The sequence below is a fragment of the Maniola jurtina genome, chromosome 27, assembly GCF_905333055.1.
Source record: "Maniola jurtina chromosome 27, ilManJurt1.1, whole genome shotgun sequence".
Classification (NCBI taxonomy): Eukaryota; Metazoa; Arthropoda; class Insecta; order Lepidoptera; family Nymphalidae; genus Maniola; species Maniola jurtina.
This window is the reverse complement of record NC_060055.1, coordinates 5,501,116-5,520,285: the sequence shown is the minus strand read 5'-3', so window position 1 is coordinate 5,520,285 and position 19,170 is coordinate 5,501,116. Positions and strand designations below refer to the sequence as shown.

At 38.4% G+C, this 19,170-nt stretch overlaps 1 protein-coding gene across 1 annotated transcript; it reads right to left on the bottom strand.

The window, feature by feature from the left end:
* Positions 1–217: 217 nt before the first annotated feature.
* On the bottom strand, positions 218–15,085 carry LOC123879210 (probable chitinase 2). The gene is made up of 9 exons (XM_045926817.1): positions 14,910–15,085; positions 7,943–8,107; positions 6,367–6,562; positions 5,947–6,043; positions 4,878–5,093; positions 4,045–4,239; positions 2,864–2,997; positions 1,723–1,898; positions 218–1,354 (listed from the first exon to the last, which is right to left on the bottom strand). Exons 1-9 carry the CDS (start codon positions 14,980–14,982, stop codon positions 1,071–1,073), a joined length of 1,536 nt encoding a protein of 511 aa, XP_045782773.1. The 5' UTR covers positions 14,983–15,085; the 3' UTR covers positions 218–1,070.
* Positions 15,086–19,170: the final 4,085 nt, after the last annotated feature.

Genomic DNA, 19,170 nt, shown 5'->3' with positions numbered 1-19,170 from the left:
TCAGCAATGAAAATAACTGGTCTCTATTTTTCCAAATTAAAACAATTTAAACGTTAACACCACATAATATAAAAGTAAACAAAAGTTAACATCAACACTCCGAGCAGATCCTTTGTCGTCGGGTTTATCTCCGATCTCGTTCTGTTTCACGACTGCCACCATTTCGTCCAATATTCTCTTCTTTTCTAACGCCAGGCTTGTCGCTTTAATGATGATCCTCATCAGAGGCTAGTTAGAGAAATATTTACATGACTGAATTGTCTTTTTTCTGTATTTAATAACTTGGAAATTCCTGTGTTGTTTGGTAATAAATTTTTCTGTGTTGTTGTAATAATGTGGGCTATTTAATAATATTGCTGGAAATATTTTTGACAATTATAGAGCCCAATAGTTTTATCTCTTTTTATTCAAATATTGCTGTAAAAGCTCGGATTTTTGAGTCCGGCAATAAAAATTGCGGGGCATATTGCTGATGCCAATAGCCTAGATTTGCTTTTGGCAGGAAATCTGGCTAATAATCTAGCCCAGCAATGAAAATTGCTGATCTATATTGCTGTTTTGGCAAATTAAAACAGTTTAAAAGTTAACACTGCCCATAAAAGTAGGCAAAAGTTAACAGCAATACTCCGAGCAGATCCTTTGTCGTCGGGTTTATATCCTATCTCGTTCTGTTTCACGACTGCAGCCATTTCGTCCAATATTCTCTTCTCTTCTAACGCCAGGGTTGTCGCTTTATTGATGATCCTCATCAGAGGCTAGTTAGAGAAATATTTACATGACTAAATTGTCTTTTTTTCTGTATTTAATAACTTGGAAATTCCTGTGTTGTTATAATAATGTGGGCTATTTAATAATATTGCTGGAAATATTTCTGACAATTATAGAGCCCAATAGTTTTATCTCTTTTTATTCAAATATTGCTGTAAAAGCTCGGATTTTTTTAGTCCGGCAATAAAAATTGCGGGGCATATTGCTGATGCCAATAGCCTAGATTTGCTTTTGGCAGGAAATCTGGCTAATAATCTAGCCCAGCAATGAAAATTGCTGATCTATATTGCTGTTTTGGCAAATTAAAACAGTTTAAAAGTTAACACTGCATATAAAAGTAGGCAAAAGTTAACAGCAATACTCCGAGCAGATCCTTTGTCGTCGGGTTTATATCCTATCTCGTTCTGTTTCACGACTGCCGCCATTTCGTCCAATATTCTCTTCTCTTCTAACGCCAGGGTTGTAGCTTCGTTGATGGTCCTCATCAGAGGGTAGTTCGAAAATTCCGGTTCTGCTAAGCGAAGGTGCAGTTTGTTGTTAGCCACTGCGTATGCTGTACGTCTGCTTAGGTTCTCTATGCGGTTGGCTGAAACGAAAAAAATATTATCATTAAGTAAATAAAGAGGTTAACACTGGCAGAAAATGAACTTAAATATAAAAAAAAACATTTGTAAATGGCGGCATAGAGTCGACGTCTTTTTTTTTTCAAAAAATTTATAAGAGATGATAAATGATGATATAAGTATTCTAACGATACCCCATTCAGGCATTTAGATCTTATGGTAGAACTAATAAATTTATATACCTACGTATAAATGGGCCCTGAAATCAATATAGGCACCAACTCCTTTTTTTAGGCAAGCGTGTAAAGTCTTTTTTACAGACAGATAGATATGAAGTGATCTTATAAGGGTTCTCTTTGTTCTGGAGATGCGGAACCCAAAAAATACCAACCGTCAGGCAAGTTGAGGTTCTTCAGCGCCTCTTGCAGCACAGGATCGTCCACTATGTTGTTGTATCGCTCCATAAATTCCAAGTAGGTATCAGGCTCCGGTTCACAAGAGCCCCTGAAGTCATCCGTGTCTATACTCCACACCATCAGACCTCCGAGACCGTAGTCTATGGCGGTTCTGAAAAAAACAACTTGTCAAGTGCTTGGCAGAAGCTCAGAACTCAGAAAAGCTTGAGGTAGAGTTCCGTAGTCCTCTCTCATCTAAATATACAGTCTATTTCCGTCATAATAGCTATCTGCAATCTGCCCGATCCGTCCAATAGTTTGAGCTGTATGTTGATAGATCAGTCAGTCAGTAAGCTTTTTCTTTAATATATTTAAGAAAGAAAGAAAGAAAGAAAAAACTTTTTTTATTTGATCACTGTAACACTACAATGTATCTTAAAACTAATTGAGTTATTCTACATAATATTATACTTATGAGCTAAAATGTCCTAAAATGAATGTGTCACATGTGACCAAACATAGGTCTCCCACTCAGCATAATGCTGCAGCAAGCTGCAGCGCTGGTTTATAAGAAGATTAAAAAAATAATAAAAAGTATGTTCTATAGTATTTTTTTGACGCAGCACAAGCGTTTGATAAAGTGTAGCTTATCTATAAACTTAGAATTATGCAACCAAAGTCAATCCTAAATCATCCCAATTACACCTCTAACCATCACTATTATAAATTTCGGACAGATGGTTTGAGAGTTCGTCAAGAAGACGCGTAGTTTGAACTAAAAAAAATTGGTTGTCTGTAAAGTCGGTTTACTGACGATAGTTGAACGTGACAACAAAGGCCGATTGTGCTTCTTAGTCGCTCGTTCCGCGCTCTCGCTTGCACTTCAAGCCTTACATGGAACGCCTCAGAGCGAGGTAACGCCGCATGAGTCATGTTTTTTCGTGCGTGCAGCCGGCTCTATCGAATTATAAGACGTTGTCACGTCAAAAAAAATTAGTTGGTGTACCACAAGGATGTGTCTTAGGTCCGATCTTGTACTTATTATACAACTGATATTTCTGCACTAGAAAGTAATAATAAATGAAATATGCGCTCCGCTTAAATGGTTGGCCATAGCCACCGTAAAGCTCAACTTACTTGACTTTGATAGCGATGGATCGTGGGTTGTCGTAGACAACGACTTTCTCTCCGTCTCTAATGTATGCGGTCGCGGAATTATTGTCCCAATGTCGCGTCCATTTTGATGTTTTGTTCGTCATCTCTTCGCAGATCTGTGCAATATAGACGTCTAATAACTTAGGTTTACAGTAACAGTAAGGGTGAGATCTATAGAGCGCGCTCTGCCTTTGCTTAGACTTAAGACAGAGTTAAAGCGAGACAGAGCTATATCTCTCAAATAAATCTGTCTCGTTTTAACTCAATCTTAAGTCAGAGCAAAGTCAAAGTGCGCTTTATAGATTTCAGCCTAAGAGGTTGAGGCTTTTAGGTTGACACAGGAGAACTAGGTCCTCCTGTGTTTGGCACCGCTCTTCCATTATAATATCAGCGTTATCATGCATACGTGTAACTAAGTACAAGTATAGGTACATTTTTTTATTTTTTTTTATTAATTATTAAATATTGTAAGTAATGTTGTTAACAACATTACTTACAATATACAATGTTGTTAAGTATTTGCGTGTGTGTGTGTGTGTGTGTGTGTGTGTGTGCATTCAAAGCCAATTATTCGAAAGAGCTAGCAGCCACCTTGGATAAAGAATTAGTTTGGCCATCTAAAGGGGCAATAGATCCAGGCTCATCTTGTATTGACAGCATTGATTGTTATAGTAAGTTAAGTGATTTAGTGAAGTGGTGGTAACAAGTGTAAATTAAAAATTAATAACACCCCCGACAAGTGAAGGTTATATTAACTAGAAAAGAACTCATAACTTTCAAACGGCTGAACCGACTTTCTTGGATTATAGCTAAGAACACTCTCGAACAAGCCACCTTTCAAACAAAAAAAAACTAAATTAAAATCGGTTCATTAGTTTAGGAGCTACGATGCCACAGACAGATACACCGATACACACGTCAAACTTATAACACCCCTCTTTTTGGGTCGGGGGTTAAAAAAATACCCGGCTGAGTTTTTTGTGGGCTCTTCTCAGACCTGGGCGCGTTTGGAACTCTCGTAGCTTTAGTTTTAAGTTTATGTGATTAATTATCACCACTATATCCCCTTACAAATCTAATAATTCTGACTATTTATAGATGTACATTGTACAATAATACCTACTTTGATTTGATTTGATTTGATTTGATTTGGACTCACTGACCTCATTGTACCCAATGAACCCAGACTCTCTGGTATAAGGTCCGGCGAAACCGATGTTTTTTGCTTTCGTTTGACCAAACGTAATGTTCTTCACTGATGGATCGGCCAGGAGGAAGTTACGGCCGTACATCGGTAGACCCAGGATCATCTTGTACGGGCTCACTCCGTGGGATAATAGGTATTTTATTGAGTACTCCTGTAATGGAAAGTAAAGCTTATTATAATTATAAGCTTAATTATCAATAGCTTATTATAAAAAGCTTATTATAGTATCACAGCAACGTACGAGCGGAAATAATACGAGCCAGAAAATACCGGGAAATCAGGAAAATTTAGAGTTTAACATTTTTCCAAAAAACTTCAAAGTGAAAATTTGTGGGAGAAAATTTTTGAATTTTCTGTTTCAGATCGACGGTGCCGGTGGAAAGCGACATCTTGTGAAATTTTCTCGCGAAAATGTGGAAAAACCATCGATGTAAAAAACCGAGCAAGGACTCAAGATTTTTGCGACTTTTTCTTATGAATCGATCTCCATATAGGAGGCCCCGATTGGACTTCCCGGAGAAGACCAACGCTCTCTTTTTTTAAAATTTGTTTATTATAATGCACCAGAATTCCTTATAATTTAGCGCTTATAAATTTTGAGTTAGCATAAAGGATTACTCCGTGCCTTTTTCTATAGGTAATACTTACTCTAACATATTATAATACTTTACTAATCTATAAGCTACTTACATTAACCTACATTTCTTATCCAATACTAAATATATACTTTAAACATTAAATTCACTGTAGGAAGTCGGCGAAGGACCTTCGCTGACCTTTTCTACTTACCACACTAAGGAAGTCTTCTTCGCTAGTGCCCCTCAAGGGCGCGTTGGCTCCCACGGTATTGTCCCAAGTGCCGTGGTAGTCATAACACATCATGTGAATGAAGTCAAGGTACCGGCTGAGCCTGGCTAAGTCGTATGCCGTGTCCATGGTCTCCTTGCCAGCTCCTAGAGCCGCTGTGAGGATATAACCGTATGGCTCAAAGGCGTCTTTCAGCTCCTGTGGAAGAGTTAGGCAGTTTTGATTATTAAATTGGTAGATTCGGAGCCAACTTTCTTCGGGTGGTGTTCCCACTAGATTACAATATCTGAAAGGCCGGCAACGCATTGGCACTAATAGATTAGTGCTGCAAATGTTCATGGGCGATGGTAATCACTTAACATCAGGTGACCCGCCTGCTTGTTTGCTCTCTATTAATATGTATAAAAAAAGATTCTTGATGGTTCGAAATTGTACGATCGCCACTACTGAGGCCAGTCTCCTTTCAGAATGAGAAGGGTTTAGTCCACCATGCCGGCCAAGTGCAGATTGGGAGACTTCACACACTTTTGAAAACATTATGGAGAACTCTCAGGCTTCATCGTTAAAGCAACTTAATCTTCATTGCTTAAAACGCACATAACTTCATATAGTTAGAGGTCCAGGATCAAATCCCAGACCCCTCTCACTAGTAGGTCAATTCCCGCTTTTCCACCGCAAACCAGTTTTTTTTTAAAGAATATTAGCCATTTTAATCATGACTAACATTCCCCTTTCCCAGAATTCAGTCCGCTCCTCAACCGTTGAGCTTTCGAGGCTCTACCAATTTACTAATGAACTCTCTGCACAACTTCTTAAGCCTCAATAGCTCAACGGTTATAAGAATGAACTGAGTTCCGAAAGGTCGGCGGTTCAAATCCCACGCGTTGCACTATTGTCGTACCCACTTCTGGCACAATTACGCTTAAATGGAGGGGAAAGGGGAGTATTAGTCATGACTAGCATGGCTAATATTCTTCATATCATGATTAATTAAATTATGATGCAGCGTCGAAGTTTTGCAATTTCAAAATATGAAGCACCAATGAATTACCTTAACCATAGCAACGTAGTTATTCCTATCTTCTGGAGTACCTCCCCTTTTCGTAGGGTACTCCCAATCCAGGTCAAGACCATCGAACTTGTATGTGCTGGAAAAGACAAAAAACGTCATTAGTTACAAGTGTAAATTAAAAATTTATAACACCCTCGACAAGTGAAGGTTACAGTAACTAGAAAAGAGCTGATAACTTTCAAACTGCTGAACCAATTTTCTTGGATTATAGCTAAGAACACTCTCGATTAAGCCACCTTTAAAAAAAAAAACTAAATTAAAATCGGTTTATTAGTTTAGGAGCTACGATACCACAGACAGATACACAGATACACACGTCAAACTTATAACACCCTTCTTTTTGGGTCTGGGGTTAAATACTATAGTATATTATGTACTGAGTAGTAACACGATCCTCACTTCAAGAAGTGCATAACGCTCTCCACGAACTTGGCTCTGGTCTCCGGCTTGGAGGCCATCCTGGAGTACTTGTCAGAACCCTCGTTCCAGCCTCCGATGGCAATCGTCACCTTCAAATGAGGATATCTCTCCTTGAGGGACACTAGGCGCTTGTACCCTGCTTTACCATAGTCCTTCTCTAGGTCTTGCCAGGGATCTGAAACGGTTAGATCACACTAATATTATGAAGGCGAAAGCTTGTGTGTATGTGTGTGTGTCTATGTTTGTTACTCCTTCACGCAAAAACTTCTAGACGGATTTGGCTGTTTGGAATGGAGATAGATAATATCCTGGATTAGCACATAGGCTACTTTTTATCCCAGAAAATCAAAGAGTTCCCACGGGGTTTCAAAAAACCTAAATCCACGCGGGTGAAGTCGCGGGCATCGGCTAGTTATACCATAAAGTATTGAAGCAAGCTGAAGTGGCAGTGGGTAGGCCATGCCTGTCGTAGAGGTGATGGTCGTTGGAGCCGGAAAGTCCTTGAGTGGAGACCGCGTTTAAGCAAACGTAGTGTGGGACGCCCTTCAGCACGATGGACCGACGAAATAAAGTGGCTGGCGGGAAGTGGCTGGATGAGGAAGGCTGAGGAACGGGTGTGGTGGCGCTCTTTAGGGAAGGCCTATGTCCAACAGTGGACGTCCACAGGCTGATGATGATGAAAAATTGAAGATGAAGTAGCATACGTAGTATAGCACATAGTAGTACCAATATAGACCGGCTAAGGAGTAAACGAGATGGGTGCATAATGAAGGTTCGATATCTGACAGGTCGTATTTGCCGGGGCCTGGTCTGTAAACTGCCCATGTCGCTATATAACACACCACAACTATGAAGACAGGTTATAACTCACCTAGACTCCTGATGCTTGATGTGCTCTCGTCGAGACCGGCGAAGGAGTAAACGAGATGGGTGCACAACGAAGGTTCGATATCTGACAGGTCGTATTTGCCCGGACCAGGCCTGTAAACTGCCCACGTCGCTATATAACACACCACAACTATGAAGGCAGGTTATAACTCACCTAGACTCCTGATGCTTGATGTGCTCTCGTCGAGACCGGCGAAGGAGTAAACGAGATGGGTGCACAACGAAGGTTCGATATCTGACAGGTCGTATTTGCCGGGGCCTGGTCTGTAAACTGCCCACGTCGCTATATAACACACCACAACTATGAAGGCAGGTTATAACTCACCTAGACTCCTGATGCTTGATGTGCTCTCATCGAGACCGGCGAAGGAGTAAACGAGATGGGTGCACAACGAAGGTTCGATATCTGACAGGTCGTATTTGCCCGGACCAGGCCTGTAAACTGCCCACGTCGCTATATAACACACCACAACTATGAAGGCAGGTTATAACTCACCTAGACTCCTGATGCTTGATGTGCTCTCGTCGAGACCGGCGAAGGAGTAAACGAGATGGGTGCACAACGAAGGTTCGATATCTGACAGGTCGTATTTGCCGGGGCCTGGTCTGTAAACTGCCCACGTCGCTATATAACACACCACAACTATGAAGGCAGGTTATAACTCACCTAGACTCCTGATGCTTGATGTGCTCTCGTCGAGACCGGCGAAGGAGTAAACGAGATGGGTGCACAACGAAGGTTCGATATCTGACAGGTCGTATTTGCCCGGACCTGGTCTGTAAACTGCCCACGTCGCCACGTAGCATACCACCACTTTGTCGTGCATGGGACCTGGAAAAAATCACAGAAGTTTTTTCATTAGCTCAGTATTTTTAATCAGGAGAGTCTGGAAATGGTTTATAGTTGACTGTCTCGTTTTTTAGGGTTCCATACCTTAAAAGGAAAAACGGAACCCTTATAGGATCACTTTGTTGTCTGTCTGTATGTCAAGAAACCTACTGGGTACTTCCCGTTGACCTAGAATCATGAAATTTGGTAGGTTGGTAGGTCTTATAGCAGAAGTACAGGTATAAATCTGAAAACCCCGAATTTGTGGTTACATTATTTAAAAAAAACTTAAAATGTGTTTTAATTTTCAAAATAAGATAACTATACCAAGTGGGGTATAATATGAAAGGGCTTTACCTGCACATTCTGCACAAAATTCGCGGTTTTCAGACTTATTCCTGTACTTGTGCTATAAGACCTACCTACCTACCAAATTTCATGATTCTAGGTCAACAGGAAGTACCCTATAGGTTCCTTGACAGGCAGACAGACAAAGTGATCCTATAAGGGTTCCGTTTTTCCTTTTGAGGTACGGAACCCTAAAAAAGAGAACCAAACTACGTTTGTGTGGAAAGCTGGGGGAGCCGGTGAGGAAGTACCTACTAATTACAGTTACATTGTTGGTTCATATTACCACTGTCGTCGGTGACATCGGCGCAATTTCACGGTAGTGGTTCCTTTCTACGTATCATTTTACAACCGTGTCGGGTGGCCCAATTAAACCTACCTACTTAGGAAACAGGTGGTAGCATATCACTTGAAACCTGCATGCCTGAGAGTTCTCCATGATTTTCTCAAAGGGGTGGGAAGTTTGCTAATCCGTAAGTGGATGGCCTAAACGGTTTCGTGTCGCGTGGATTTCGGTTTTTGAAATCATGTGAAAACTTTTCGATTTTCCGGGATATAAAAAGTACTTACTCGTAGCTAATATTATTACTCTCCAGATCTTTACCAGTATATCCATGCAAAAATCGCGCCAATCCGTTGCTCCGTTGCAGCGTGATTGAAGGACAAACCAACAAACAAACACACTTTCGCATTTATAATATGGATAATGATAATATATGGGCATATATTATGTGCAGTAGGATACAGTAACTACCGATAAAGGATTAAAATTAAGTTTCAAGGCTATTAAATATATTTGACTTTTGTTGATACCTACCCAACCCATGATTTTTAATTCCCGACCCAAAAAGAGGGGTGTTATAATTTTGACGTGTGTATCTGTGTGTCTGTGTATCTGTCTGTGGCATCGTAGCGCCTAAACGAATGAACCGATTTTAATTTAGTTTTTTTTTTGTTTGAAAGGTGGCTTGATCGAGAGTGTTCTTAGCTATAATCAAAAAAAATTGGTTCAGCCGTTTAAAAGTTATCAGCTCTTTTCTAGTTACTGTAACCTTCACTTGTCGGGGGTGTTATAAATTTTTAATTTACACTTGTATATTGTTATCTAGTATCAATAGTCTAGTAGTAAGTATCTATAAATCTGCTAAGGACATGTTATCCTGAAAATACCAGCATTCTAGCTACAGACTTTACAGATTTGCTTCCCCCATACAAAGGGTAGGAGGGGGAAAATTTCCGATTTCTTAATTTTCCTGTAGTTTGTATGCAATTTTTAGTCTACATACCAAATTTCAGTGTTCTAGGACTTCGGGAAGTACCTTAGAGGTTTTGACTAGAAGTTTTGATGATCATCAGTGAGGGACGAAATCTGCGTATTTTAGGTATCAATAAATCTGTAACCATAAAAGCTAGATATTTGATACTTGGTATATTTGGTAAATTTACTGATAGTGAGGACACCTTATACTGAAAATTTCAGCTTTCTAGCGTCATCCAGACCGAAGTTATGAAGATTCGAAAAAACGGCGAAACGCTTTGAGAAAAAGGTACGTAGCGCTCCGGCCGCCGTTTGGCTCGTCTTGGCGGGGGCACTGCCGTGCCCCCTGATACAGGCCATACACTATCACCACCTACACCTACTGCATTGTATCACACTATCACACTAATATTATAAAGGCGAAAGTTTGTATGTGTGTTTGTGTGTGTGTGTGTGTGTGTGTGTGTGTGTGTGTGTGTTTGTGTGTGTGTGTGTGTGTGTGTGTGTGTGTGTGTGTGTGTGTGTGTGTGTGTGTGTGTGTGTGTGTGTGTGTATGTTTGTTACTCCTTCACGCTAAAACTACTGGACGGATTGGGCTGAAATTTAGAATGGAGATAGATTATACTCTGAATTAGCACATAGGCTACTTTTTATCCCAGAAAATCAAAGAGTTCCCACGGGATTTTTAAAAAACTACATCCACGCGAACGAAGTCGCGGGCATCAGCTAGTAATCTAGAATGATGATTAGGGAAGCAATTTCTGGGAACGACAAAATATAAAATTAATTTTATAAATCACCAGTGCCAAAAGCGGATTATGATAATTTTTATCTTTGAACTAACTTATTCCCGCATCCTTACTTAGTGATACTGGTAAAGGATGTATTTTGTACAAAATTGCAAATTCACGCTATGGTGTCGAAGTGGGCAAATTATTCAAATAAAACCAGCCAAGTGCGAGTCGGGCTCGTACACGAAGGGTTCCATACCATCATATTGGAAATAACGCTTTTTAATTATTTTTTTTTAATCTTCATGGCGGCCATTTTGAATTTTTTATTGTTTGTTGTTATAGCGGCAATGGAAATACACGTTATGTGAAGATTTCAACTCTGTATCTATTGAGGTTCACGAGATACACTTCGCTGACAGACAGACAGGCGGACGGACGGACGGAGAGCGCAGGCTTAATAATAGGGTCCTATAAGCTCCATTCGGGTACGGAACCCTAAAAAGACGCCGCGTCTTGGTTCTTTCGGTAGTATGCGTTGCAGCTTATAAAAGCCAGCCAAGTGCGAGTCAGACTCGCACACCGAAGGTTCGGCTCTCAGGTGTTTTTCCGACATTTTGCACGATAAATCAAAAACTATTATGCATAAAAATAAATAATAAAATGTACAGGTGAAGCCCTTTCATATGATACCCAACTTGGTATAGTTATCTTACTTTGAAATTAGAAAATACTAAGTATTATTTGTTCATGAACACATTTTAATTTTTTGTGATGTAACCACAAATTTACGGTTTTCGCATTTTTTCCTTTACATGTGTTATAAGACCTACCTACCTGCCAAATTTCATGATTCTAGGTCAACGGGTATCCTATAGGTTTTCTTGACAGACACGACAGACAGATAGACAGACAGACAACAAAGTGATCCTATAAGGGTTCCGTTTATCCTTTTGAGGTACGCAACTCGAATATAGTAATGTATTAAGAACCTACTTCTAATTATTATGAATATATTATATACTGTTGTACAATGTAATTATCACACTAATATTATAAAGGAGAAAGTTTGTGTGTGTGTATGTGTGTGTGTGTGTGTGTGTGTGTGTATGTTTGTTACTCCTTCACGCAAAAACTACTGGACGGATTGGGCTGAAATTTAGAATGGAGATAGAATAAACTCTGGATTAGCACATAGGCTACTTTTTACCCCGGAAAATCAAAAAGTTATCACGGGAACGGGAATTTTAAAAACCCACATCCACGCGAACGAAGTCGCGGGCATCAGCTAGTGTATTATATCGTAAAATTGTGTTATTATCATGAATCATTTAACGTTTCCTGCATTCTTTACATATTAATAACTTTTCTTCATAAAGGCCTATAAATGATAATTCGTGGAAAATTACTGGAAAATAGAGCTTGAAGCGTCTATATAGATTTTGAGGTCACATGTTGCTGAGATATTAAGAGGGGTCTCTCCGTCACTCGCTCCATACAAACGTAGTTCCAATTTCATTTGAATATTAAGCAACCAAAGTCCATGAAATTTTGCAGACATTGTAGAAACTAATATCTATGTCTGTGGTTTTCCAGATTTCTGTTAAAATATTCGGTTTCAAAGTTACGCGGTCTTAAAAATTCACATACAAATCTTTGAGCTCCTCTAATTTTGAAACTACATATTTTTAGAAAAATCTAAAACACTACAAGCACATTAGTTTCTGGAATATGTCTGCAAAATTTCATGGACTTTGGTTGCTTAATATTCAAATGAAATTGGAACTTCCTGTCCTATAAGACCGACCTACCAGCCTTTCACGATTCTAGGTCAACGGGAAATATCCTATAGGTTTCTTGACAGACAGACAGACAGACAGACAACAAAGTGATCCTATAAGGATTCCGTTTTTCCTTTTGAAGTACGGAACCCTAAAAATAACCTTTTATTTTTGAAAGCTGTGCCACTCATTACGACTACGGGTTAGGTTACGGGTTACGCTTTTCTTTTTCTTGCTTTCTTCTCTCTGGGCTGGTTTCCGCACTTAAGAGGGGTCTCTCCGTCACTCGCTCCATACAAACGTAGTTCGTCTCTCATTGGAATACTAACCAATCATACTCAATGAAATTTTGTGAAAACGTTCCGTGAACTAAAATCTATGCCTGTGGATTTCCAGATTTCCGTTAAAATATTCGGTTTCAAAGTTACGCGGTCTTAAAAATTCACATACAAATCTTTAAGCCCCTGTAATTTCAAAACTACATATTTTTAGAAAAATCTAAAACACCACAGACACAGATATTAGTTTCTAGAATAAGTCGGCAAAATTTCATGGTCTTTGGTTGCTTAATATTCAAATGAAATTGGGACTACGATTGTATGGAATAAGAGTAATTTGACGGAGAGAGCCCTTTTAAACGTTTCCGTAATTCTCTACCTATTACGGTTTGCACCCCGCTGACAGACAGACGGACGGACGGACGGACAGGCAACGGAGGCTTAGGCTGAAATCTATAAAGCGCACTTTGACTTTGCTCTGACTTAAGATTAAATTAAAACGAGACAGATTTATGTGAGAGATATAGCTCTGTCTCGTTTTAACTCTGTCTTAAGTCTAAGCAAAGGCAGAGCGCGCTCTATAGATCTCACCCTTAGTAATTAGCTCCTGTAGGCATCTTTCGGGTATGAAGCCCTAAAAAACTTGTCAAAACTACGCGTATTCGCGCAACTTTCAATCGCGCGTCGTTGCTCTCACGGTTCGCAAAAGCACAAGGTTACAATCTATGAATGAATTTCTGTCAATGTTTTTTTTTATTCATTACTAGCTGATGCCCGCAGCTTCGCCCGCGTGGATGGGTCAGATCCCCTGCAGCATCAGGATTGAAGAGTTGGACTCCAAATTTTTTATGAAACAATGTCGCAAAGTTCCTCTATCGATTAAAAAAGAAATGACGCGAATCGGTTCAGAAATCTCGGAGATTTCGGTGTACATAGGTAGAAAAACACAACTCCCTTTTTGAAAGTCGGTTAAAAAAGTAGCCTATGTTACTCCCTGGTCAATCCTCTACTTGTCTGTGAAAATCCCGTCAAAATCGGTTCAGCCGTTCCAAAGATTAGCCTTTTCAAACAGACAGACAGACAGACAGACAAAAAATTTAAAAACGTGTGATTCAGTGTTGGTATCGTTCAGATAACCATATGAGCTTAATATGAGGTAGTTATTTCGAAATTACAGACAGACACTCCAATTTTATTTATTAGTATAGATAGGCAAGCGCTTGACCACTATCACACCTGATGGAAAGTGATGATGTGGTCTAAGATGGGACGCGTTTACCTAGAAGTCTCCTAATCACTCTTGTCTTGTACCTACAGTTAGGTAGGTAATAGCATGATCGTAGCTAGGAATTGGTTTCAGGGGGGGTTTTAGCCGGGTCTTAACCGAATTCTACTCATGGGAAAAAAAAATTTACTCGACTTGACGGGGTGGTTGGTTGGTGGAATTTCACCTTTCATTTTGACAGCAAGAGATAGAACACAATAAGCAATTGGAGTGTGAGCGCAGCGAGCGCAATTTTTGTTGTTAAAAAAGCGAAAGATAAACGAGCTCAGCCATAACTAAATATGCTCTAAAGCACCCCACACAAACTTCCCAGGAGATTTATCCGTAAATCCATGCGGATAAAGTTCTTTCCCCAACCCCGCTACTGTCATGGCTAATAGGTACCGCTTTTATAAGTTACGCCGATATACTTGCGCAGAAACCTTATTTTTAACCTTATAGTTGCCTACGCGCCATAGCACGAGTCTCTGTTATTCTTGTGTTTAAAATCTTAACGTAAGTATTTTTATATTTACTTTATTTATATACAGACTTAGTGAAAAGTGATGAACATTTTACACCAAACTTTGTAAACAAAAACTGACACTGGTGTTTGCAATTTGCAGCCCAAATAGACCGTAGTCTGTGCTAGTCTGTGTGTATTACCTACTTATTTATTAAGTAACAAGCTATAACGGTCTGTATTCACTGGTACCTATACATTCGGTTGTTAAGTTGCTCTTTTCTGCATTATGCATTTTACCGATGCGAGGTAAAAGTGGCAGACTGGTCCAAAAGTTTAATCGAAATCGGCTTAGAAAAGTTACGATGTCGCTGACTACAACCACATGGCACATATCGTAAAAAAGTACTTATAATATTTCACACCAAACCGTTTATGTAAAAATACATGTCGACCTCGAACCATAAAAACATGTTTTTTATAATAAAACTTTGTCAAACCAAACTTTAAGTATATTGATATATAGTAGTCAGCCTACCAAAAACATTTAAATTATAATAAAACAATCTATATGATAGAGAATTAAAATATTTATGCAATGCGCGGCCTCAAAATAATATTATGACAAACTGTTTGTGTAACAGAAAACCATTTTGTGCCCCGTGAAACACCTTTCACTTACCTCCCAAGGTCTGTCCATCCATAACCGACGCCATTACACTAAAAATTAAAAAAAACACGCACTTTCCCACCATTTTTAACACAATAGATAAGCTATCCAATAATTAAAATATAATAGACTACAGAACGTTTAAAAAATTAAACTTATTTGAATTTAGAATACGTTGTCTCGGTAAGACATTCTTACGGACTGTGCTGTTTGACATTTGAAGCACGATTCGTCATTACGATTTCGATTTCCAAACAAAATTCTACTTTAACAACTAATAAATAAAGTTGCAAATCCAATACCATTTTATTATAACTGGTTGATCAATTTCGTTTAAAGACAGACAATTTTAAACGTTAAATCGTAGTATTAGAGTTGGATTTTGAATGAAAAGTTTTCAATAAAAAAGTTGGTAACTTGAAAGTGAGTTTACAAGTTTCAAGTGGTGTGCGATGCGTAGATTTTATTAAAACATTATTTTTTTATGTAAACTGTTTGTTTATTACATAAATCGAAGAACCGGCTTTAGTCGTCAGTTTGTTTGTTCCTCACGTCTTCTTCTCAACTACTCTATCGATTTGAATATAATTTATTTTTATTGTTCTAAAAAATTTGTAAAAAAAAATGACCCAAGTAAAGAAAAAACTTTTTTGTTGCTATTCTTCAAACGGCTGAACTGATTTTGTATAGTACCTTCTGTGCAAAGAGTGACCTAGCTAGGTTTAAAAAAGCTCTCACAAAAATTAGCACCAATAAAGCTTCATATGTCGCAAACGGATCCCTGAATCGAAAAAATAGTTTTCAGGCACCGTCTGCAATATTTTTACAAATCCTATCCAACGACCTTGACAAAGTCCTATAAAAGCCTCAATAGCTCAACGGTTGAGGAGCGGACTAAATTCCGAAAGGTCGGCGGTTCAAACCCCACCCGTTGCACTATTGTCGTATCTACTCCTGCCCGGCTAGCATGGGCAGTAGATAAAAATTCTATCCCCGATTATATCCACTGATTTTTATGACATCAGTGGATATAATCGGGGGATATAATGCTCATGCTAGCCGGACTGGCACAAGCGTTACGCTTGATTGGAGGGAAAGGGGAGTATTAGTCATGATTAGCATGGCTGATATTCTTTTTGAAAAAAAGCCGGCACAGACGGGGTCCATACTAGTATAGTTTAACTAACTTGTTACAAATAACTACAAACTTGACATTGGCTAATCTTTGTAAAGCCAGACGAGAGAGAAAAAAAAAGTATAATTTGCAGACGAAGTCGTCTGTTAAAACTAGTCGAAAAGGAAAGTTGAGAAATAAATAAAAACGCAAGACAATTCATTTCCAAACAGAATTTATTTCCATTTCGCATAAAATATATAACAAATAAAAGACAAGAGATCAATTAATCGGCAGAATAAATAAAACAACATGGCGGTTACAACAGCCTTGAGTGTTGCCTTTTTGTGTAAACAAGTTTGATTAAAACCGATTGTTAAAGGCTTGGTCATACTCCACGCGTGGCGGCAGCGATACGTGCCAACTGACAACTGTACTATAATACCCGTGGAAAGAAATTAGTACAGCGCTCTCTCTGTTACGTTATCCCATACAAATGATAGAGACAAGATCTGAGTGGGCGTTAACCATTTTGAGCCACCAATCGGTCACAAACATTTCAAAAAATTGGTTGATGACTCAGAATGGTCAACGCCCACTGACTTTTGTCTCTATCATTTGTACAGGATCAGGAAGAGAGAGAGAGCGCTGTACCAACTTTTTTCCGAGGCTAGAGTATAGGTATTCTATTTTAGTCGAGATAAAAGGTAAACGTAGATAAATAAATACAAGCAAAAATCCGTAAGTTGCGCTATTCATGGCATATATTAAGACGTTAGACGTTTCCATAAGTTTAAAAATCTATCAAAACTATGCTCATAAAAAAAGCATTTTACACAATCGACGATTATGTAAATAATAAAATTGACTTGCAATGCCGTGTATATTCTAAATCAAAATTCAAAATATTTTTATTCAATTAGACTTTTACAAGTACTTTTGAATCGTCAAGAGCATCTACCACTGGTTCAGAATGCCTTTCCTACCGAAATTACTTATATACCTACATGACATAATATTAATGTAAATCGAACTTTTGAAAAGAGCAACCACTGAGTTTTTTTACTGGTTTTCTTGGTAGACACCAGTAGTAAATGCATTTGACGATACAAAAAACTTTTTATTTATTTATTTATTTGTTAATAAAACACATTTACAGGGTTTTTGAGATTGTGGTGTAAACATAAACTCGCTAGAGTTACCTTGTAAAAGTTTATTGGAAAAAAAACTATTTCTATTTTAATTTGACGCCGCATTGGATACGCTGCCATCATGCGTTACGTTTGACCAAAGCCTTACACTCTAGGCTCGATAGGACTAAATTTTGCGAGATAACTATTTTGTGAAAGCATAACTTAATTTTAAGAATAATTAACAATCAATTAATATTCTACTAATGACTACTAATATTAACAAATGCAATAATTATAATTAGTTTTTTAATAAAGGTAGCATACCTAACGGTATTATAAGGCATTAGGGCGACAGTACACAATAAGTTTATGTGATTTTGTAAAGTGGTGATAATAATAAAAAAAGAATACCCGGCTGAGTTTGTTGTGGGCTCTTCTCAGACTTGGGCGCGTTTGGAACCCTCGTAGCTTTAGTTTTAAGTTACGTAATTAATTATCACCAATATATCGTACGAATTTAACAATTTCGACCATCAAAAAGAGTACAATTGTAGCAACTTTGAATAAAAGATTTTGACTTTGACTTTGACTTTATTATTATCAACTCAGAAAGTATACTAAGAGCCAGCGCGTGCCAGACCTACGTTATTTTATAAAAGCTAAAAGATTCCCTGCGTATTTCCCCCAACACAGGGAGGAACGATCAGCGACTATGAAGTTTGGATCATGGAGGCTTTGGGAGATAACAGGCAAGAAAGGTGTAAAAAATCTAACGTCAATGTATAAAGACTAATTTTTTATACGTGATTACTTCTAAATAGTCATAGAAAGTCATTGTAAATAGTATTAGAAATCACGCCTTGTATTGCCAGACACGCCTTTAACAGGGCTCTCTCCGTCACTTACTCCATACAATCGTAGTTCCAATTTCATTTGAATATTAAGCAACCAAAGTCCATGAAATTTTGCAGACATATTCTAGAAACTAATATCTGTATCTGTGGTGTATTAGATTTTTCTAAAAATATCTAGTTTTAAAATTACAGGGGCTCAAAGATTTGCATGTGTATTTTTAAGACCGCGTAACTTTGAAACCGAATATTTTAACGGAAATCTGGATAACTGCAGACATAGATATTAGTTTCTAGAATATGTCTGCAAAATTTCATGGACTTTGGTTGCTTAATATTCAAATGAAATTGGGACTACGATTGTATGAAACGAGTGACGGAGAGTCGCCCTCTTAAAGTTTAAAAGTTTAAGGTGTCTGGCAGGGGTTTGCCACAATACTAAGTGTCTGGCAATGCATGACGTGATTTCTAATACTATCCCGGAGTAAACACGTATAAAAAATTAGTGTTTATACTTGAAGTTAGATTTTTTACACATTTATTACCTGTTATCTCTCAAAACCATCATGATCCAAACTTCATAGTTGTTGATCGTTGTTGCTCCCTGTGTTGGGGACAATACGCAGGGAAGGGGAATTTTCAGCTTTTATAAAATAACTAGAAGCCCGCAGCTTCGCCCGCGTGGATTGGTCAGATCCCCTGCAGCATCAGGATTGAGGAGTTGGAATCCAAATTTTTCATGGGACAATGTCGCAAAGTTCCTCTACCGATTAAAAAAAAAATTACGCAAATCGGTTCAGAAATCTCGCAGATATCAGTCCATAGGTACAAAAGTTGTACTTTTCAATTTTTAAAGTTGGTTAAAAAAGTAGCCTATGTTACTCCCTGGTCAATCCTCTACTTGTCTGTGAAAGTCCCGTCAAAATAGGTTCAGCCATTCCGAAGATTAGCCCGTACAAACAGACAGTCACTTCAATTTTATTTATTAGTACTAGACGAAGGTCTGGCACGCGCTAATCTAATCATGAATTGTTTTTTGGCTCAATTTTTTTTAATAAATTTTTTTTTAATATTCCGTTTTTCCTTTTCAGAATCCTAAAAAACGGCCAAGTGCGAATCGGACTCACTCGCATTTATTCGCCAAGTGACCATATTTCTGACAACTACAATGCTAC